The sequence below is a fragment of the Zingiber officinale genome, chromosome 1B (genome assembly GCF_018446385.1).
Source record: "Zingiber officinale cultivar Zhangliang chromosome 1B, Zo_v1.1, whole genome shotgun sequence".
NCBI lineage: Eukaryota > Viridiplantae > Streptophyta > Magnoliopsida > Zingiberales > Zingiberaceae > Zingiber > Zingiber officinale.
In genome coordinates, this window is record NC_055986.1 from 139,191,287 (window position 1) to 139,196,590 (window position 5,304).

The 5,304-nt window shown below is 38.1% G+C and overlaps 1 protein-coding gene across 3 annotated transcripts; it reads right to left on the reverse strand.

Moving 5' to 3' along the window:
• Positions 1 to 217: 217 nt before the first annotated feature.
• On the reverse strand, positions 218 to 4,992 carry LOC121981894 (protein ELC-like). Of its 3 annotated transcripts, none has more exons than XM_042534669.1 (2): positions 3,674 to 4,992; positions 218 to 370 (listed from the first exon to the last, which is right to left on the reverse strand). In XM_042534669.1, exon 1 carries the CDS (start codon positions 4,896 to 4,898, stop codon positions 3,681 to 3,683), a length of 1,218 nt encoding a protein of 405 aa, XP_042390603.1. In that variant the 5' UTR covers positions 4,899 to 4,992; the 3' UTR covers positions 218 to 370; positions 3,674 to 3,680. The 3 variants fall into 3 exon arrangements, with proteins under 3 accessions (XP_042390603.1, XP_042390611.1, XP_042390618.1); XM_042534677.1 differs by lacking the exon at positions 218 to 370 and adding an exon at positions 1,141 to 1,270; XM_042534684.1 differs by lacking the exon at positions 218 to 370 and adding an exon at positions 2,996 to 3,323.
• Between the last annotated feature and the right edge of the window lie 312 nt (positions 4,993 to 5,304).

Here is a 5,304-nt window from a genome sequence, read left to right on the forward strand (position 1 = left end):
TCATTTCAATTTATTCGATTTTCATAAAAAAAAAAAAAATAGATCAGTTTAGTTGCTTAAAAAAATTTGATTTATTTAATTTATAATTATATCAATTCGATTTTCATAAAAAAATTTCGATCAATTTAGTTGATTAAAAAAATTTGATTTATTCAGTTTGTAACTGGTTCGATAACCAAATGCTTAGCCGTAGTCCCAAATTCGTCGCATTCGCCAATAGAATAACTTATTCTTTCTTGCTGATGAATGAGACCTTCCACAAATTAACACGCATTGCAAGTTCCTCAGGATCCATAACAAATCTTACTTTTAGACTTGTGACCTAGAAGAGAGAATCTATAAGCTGGTAGGATAGCGCCGCACACGAAACCTGGGGACGAGAGAGATTACATTAAAATGACACAAAATGTCTAAACTTTTAACTGACCTCAAATGAGAGAAATCATTTACTAACTTACTAAACTGCCCATTTTAAGGAAATTAACATAAATTTAAATAATAAAAAGCACTACTCAATGCGATTATAATAGTCAAATGTTGTGAGTTCCATACAAATAATAATAAGCATTTAATTATTTTTTACTCTAATTTTAATTCATTATTATAGTATTTTAAAATATTGCGCTTATATTTGGAAGCCAGGATGAAATGTGATCACATAAAAAAGAACAGAAATGAAATATAATAATAAATAACATGACATTATTATTCTCTTAATTATATTATTATCATTATGATACATGAATGTAATGATTCAGTAAAATAAGTACAAGCTAAAAAAATTCATCTCTTATTATAATATGCTATTATATTAATATTATTTGAATGAATATAAGTATATAGTTCAATATGCTATTAAATCTATCTAACCCAATTCATATTAAAAATATATAAATCCTAAAATTTTATAAAGTTCTAGCAAAAAATAAATTGGACTGAAAGAAAAGGAGCGCATAATATAATATTATTTAGCTGATCCAGCACTAGAAATCGATATCTTTACCATTCTAAGAATCCAATCAAACTTCATGTAAAGTCCTATCAAGATTCACGAGCAGATAATGAAAACAGAGAATTGATCGAAGATGAAAAATACATGTGGTAAAAGATGATTCATTCACTTCTAACACCCTTATTAACCCATTCTTAGGCTAACACAACAGAGGTAAATCACGGACGACTATTAACCATTAGTACAAGCGGTGACGATATGGGAGAAGACATGCTCGTACGTGCTGAAATTTAACCCCACGACCTCATATGGCAGCAACTATGAAAAATACAGCACAAGGCATGAATGGCTAAAGCTTCAAATTCATAATTTCATGCATCAATGCTCACACCACTGAATGTTTTTTAATGCCATTGATGAATACATATAAATGGAGTCTAATGAGAATGTGTGCTATAAATAGGAAATACTGCTTCAGAAAATCTAGAAGTTCTTATGGAAATGAATGTGAAGCAACAAAATATATGTAAATGACCTCGTGTGTTGCCATTGATTAATGCTTGAAGAAATCAGTAAAATGAGAAAGATCAAGAACGATATAGGAAAGACAATTGTAATGCCAACGTCTACAAGTAGGAAAGTTTTAATATTATTTTCGTCAACATCTATTTATTGTATAAAGTGGGTATCACAATCAATCTCAGTGAAGTAACTTGAGTTTTTGAGGGATATGTTACCAAAGACAGAAAAAAAAAAACTGAACAGAAAAGTTTTTTCTTGAAGAAATCAGTAAAATGAGAAAGATCAAGAATGATATAGGAAAGACAATTGTAATGCCAACGTCTACAAGTAGGAAAGTTTTAATATTATTTTCATCAACATCAATTTATTTTAGAAAGTGGGTATCACAATCAATCTCAGTGAAGTAACTTGAGTTTTTGAGGGATATGTTACCAAAGACAGAAAAAAAAAACTGAACAGAAAAGTTTTTTATTCAGTTTAGCTTCAGGTGTACTACGAGAAAAGCTTAATATAATTTCCAGAAGCATATATGCCAAATTAAATCCAGGTTTGATTTCTTTGTCAAATCAAACTGAACTGGAGAAATCAGTGTTTTAATAATGCCATTACTTCTATAGCTCTGCTCATCCAAAAGAATAACCAAGTAAATAAATCTAAATTTAAATGGTTCAATTTGAACCAAATGAAAGGTCATAGCTTAGGCCTTGAAGAGTAGATTTAGCTTCTCTTTTGTTTTTTTTGAGATTGTTTACCTATCATACAAAAAAGGTCATACTATGTGGATAAAATAAATGATCTAGTATATATCCAACTGAAATCTTAATGCAAAATTGAAAAATCAACAGAGTAGGAAATATTCCCTTACCAACAAGAGACCACAATATTGTGAGATAAGGGTGGACTAAGATTTAGAAAGTCGTACATGAGCCAAGCTTGACATTGAATTTGATTATAGAAGCCTCGAGCTAATAAGCTCTCTTTTAAACCATGGACTTCTAGAATTATTAGTCCCTTTAACAATTATAGACCAATGAAGCATGAATTAATATTGAGGAAGAAATGAAAAATGTGATTGCGTTTGATAGATATGATGGTGACATTATGTTCAATAACTCCCTACACCATAGAGAGAAATAATACTTGTGAAGTTTTGGTATGATGACAAAAATGTTTATGGAAAGAAATACATCGAAAATTGAAATCGTTAGGATTTAATCGGAAGCAAGAATTCAAAAAATGTGATCTGAATCCCAAGATGCCAATTCCATAGAATTGAATTATTGTTCGAGTATGATTGTATCATTCAAATCACCTAAACTAAACATCATCTTAGCTGACTTATCAGCCAAATCAAAAGTTTTGCAGCAGTGTGAAGAAAGTCACAGCAAAAGTCAAGGGAGATGATAAAATGTGACCCGCAATATGTTATAATAGATTGCTTCATCAATCGGTTAGATTTCTCTCCATTGTCAAAAATGATCTGTTTACCACAGAAATCCATATAACTACAAAACACTCTGTTTTCCAAAAGATTGAACTCGCCAATAAACCAATTGTGTCTGCCAATAAGACTATAAGACTATGAGCATCAGAAGGAGAACATCATCATAAACAAAAATCAGAACATGAATAGGAACATGACCATTTATCTAAAAACACCCCTCGGGGTGGTACGGTGGTTGAGGCATAAGGTATTGCTACATGAGGTCTTGGGGTCGAAACTCAACACATCTGAGCATGCCTTCCCCAATGTCTTAGCCACCTGCACTAATGGGTAATAGTCACCCGTGATTTACCACATCCGTGTTGGCCTAGGGACGAATTGATGAAGGTGTTGGGGGTGAATCGCCTTTTGCCATATAAAAACAAATTGATAAGATATATCTAACTTCAATGAGAAAAATTGCATAAAATAAGCTGGAGCTCCCAAAAGTAAGCCAGACCTCACAAAATACAATCGAAACCTTCCTTTCAAACAATCTCATTTCCATTTCGTATGTAACATACAAATAGGAACAAAAATTTCCTGATTTCAAGATGAGAGTTTGGAGAGTTCAGATGGATGAAGACATAGACCAGCTGTTTAGGCTAACTTATTTCGGTGATAAGAGTTTATGTATTATATAGCAAATACCCGATCAGAAAAATAGCAAATAGAAGCAAAAATATCAACTTTTATGATACAAGATCACGACTAACCTCCATCCTAGGAAGCATATAGTGGAACCCTCGGTGCCATTTTTGTAACTTGAGCTTGCACCTGAACAGCACGGGCCTTGGCCAAGGTTGCCCTGTGGAAGAACTGCTCCCTGCACAATGCCCTCACACTCTTCAGATATGACTCGGACGTTATTGCCCCATCTTGCACCGCCTTGTCCAGTGAGTAGATCGTGTCCTCCACCGCCAAGTCAGCTGCCGTGAGCTCCAGTATCTGTCTTGAGAGTGCATCCATCGGTTCAAACACATTGTCGACATTTAATGCGTCCACTTTTCTACTGCTAGCCTCGGTCTCCCTCACCCATCCTTCAAGAACGTCGGTGTTCATAAGCACGAGCTGCAGCTGCTGCTCCAGACCTTCCTTCTCCCCAACCATCTCGCGGACCCCGCGAGAAAGTTCTTCCCGTCTAATCCGCAGCTCCGCCTGGAGAGAAAGGAGAGGTCCCATCTCGGACTCCTGCGACCTACGCAGGCTGGCTGCATCTCTGTGTACATTCTCCACAATTTTAGAGATGGCGTTCCGTCGGAAGACATCCGCTGGGTCCTCAATCGGATGCGACGCAATCTGGGTCTGTGGTGAGGGAGGGAACCGACCACCACCGTATGGGGACGGCAGAGAGGAGTAGATTCGAGCCGGAGATGGATTGGATGGGGAGGGAAAAGGATGCCGTGTGTTAGGAGGAGATTGATTTTGAGGGAGAGCAGCCGCGGGGTGGGAGTAGAGAGGAGGGTCGAGGCCGAAGAGGTGTGAAAGGGAGCGGACAAGGTCGACGAGGTTGGACGATGGGTAGACCCATGAAGCGAGGTACGGAACAGCCGCGGCGCGAACGAGGCCGGAGGGATCGACGAGGGGGTGACCGGGCTTGACAAGCATGTCCGAGGTCGGGGTGAGGAAGACGGAAGGGGGACGGCGAGGGTACTGTTCGAGGAGCCAGACAGAGGCGGGGAGGTTGTAGGTGGTGCCGCGGTAGACGATGGGGATGGTGCCCTCAGCCTGGAGGAGGTATGAGGAGCGTCCGTCGTCGTGAGTGAAGCTGGCGGCGCGGGGGCGAAGAGATGCGAAGGCCCCGGTGAGCGCCATCAGGTGCTGGCGAATCAGCCACTTGCCGTCCTCGGCGTACGGGAGCGCCGCCGGACCGCGCTGCGATAGGGCGGCGCTGAGAAACTGCTGCACGTACTGGCCGCCAAGCGCCGCCGGGTCAGCCATCTAAGAAGGCGAGATCCGATCGCCGCCGCCGACTCCTTTCGTTCTCGGATGGATCGATTGATCGAGTGGATGGAAAATGAGGGTTTGCAATAATTTCCTAAAATTAGAAATTTATCGGAAAATTTCTTTTTCCCCTAAAATGCTCCCAAAGTTTAACAATTGTGAAAATACCCGGAGATTTTTTTTTAAAATATAAATCCATTACGAATATGAAGAGATACACATTAATATAGATAAAAAGAGATAAATATAGAAGAAAGTTAAATATAGATATACACATTAATATTATACGTCCACTCTGTGTTACACATTAGGAGCATACTCGTAGATCTTAAAACCACCAACTTTGGAAATAACTAAAACATGCAGTAGTCTACTGATATTCTAATCTTTCAATTATTTTTTC

Excerpts from the sequence above, each read along its gene's own strand:
- LOC121981894 (XM_042534669.1), bottom strand. The coding sequence starts at position 4,898 with ATGGCTGACCCGGCGGCGCTTGGCGGCCAGTACGTGCAGCAGTTTCTC.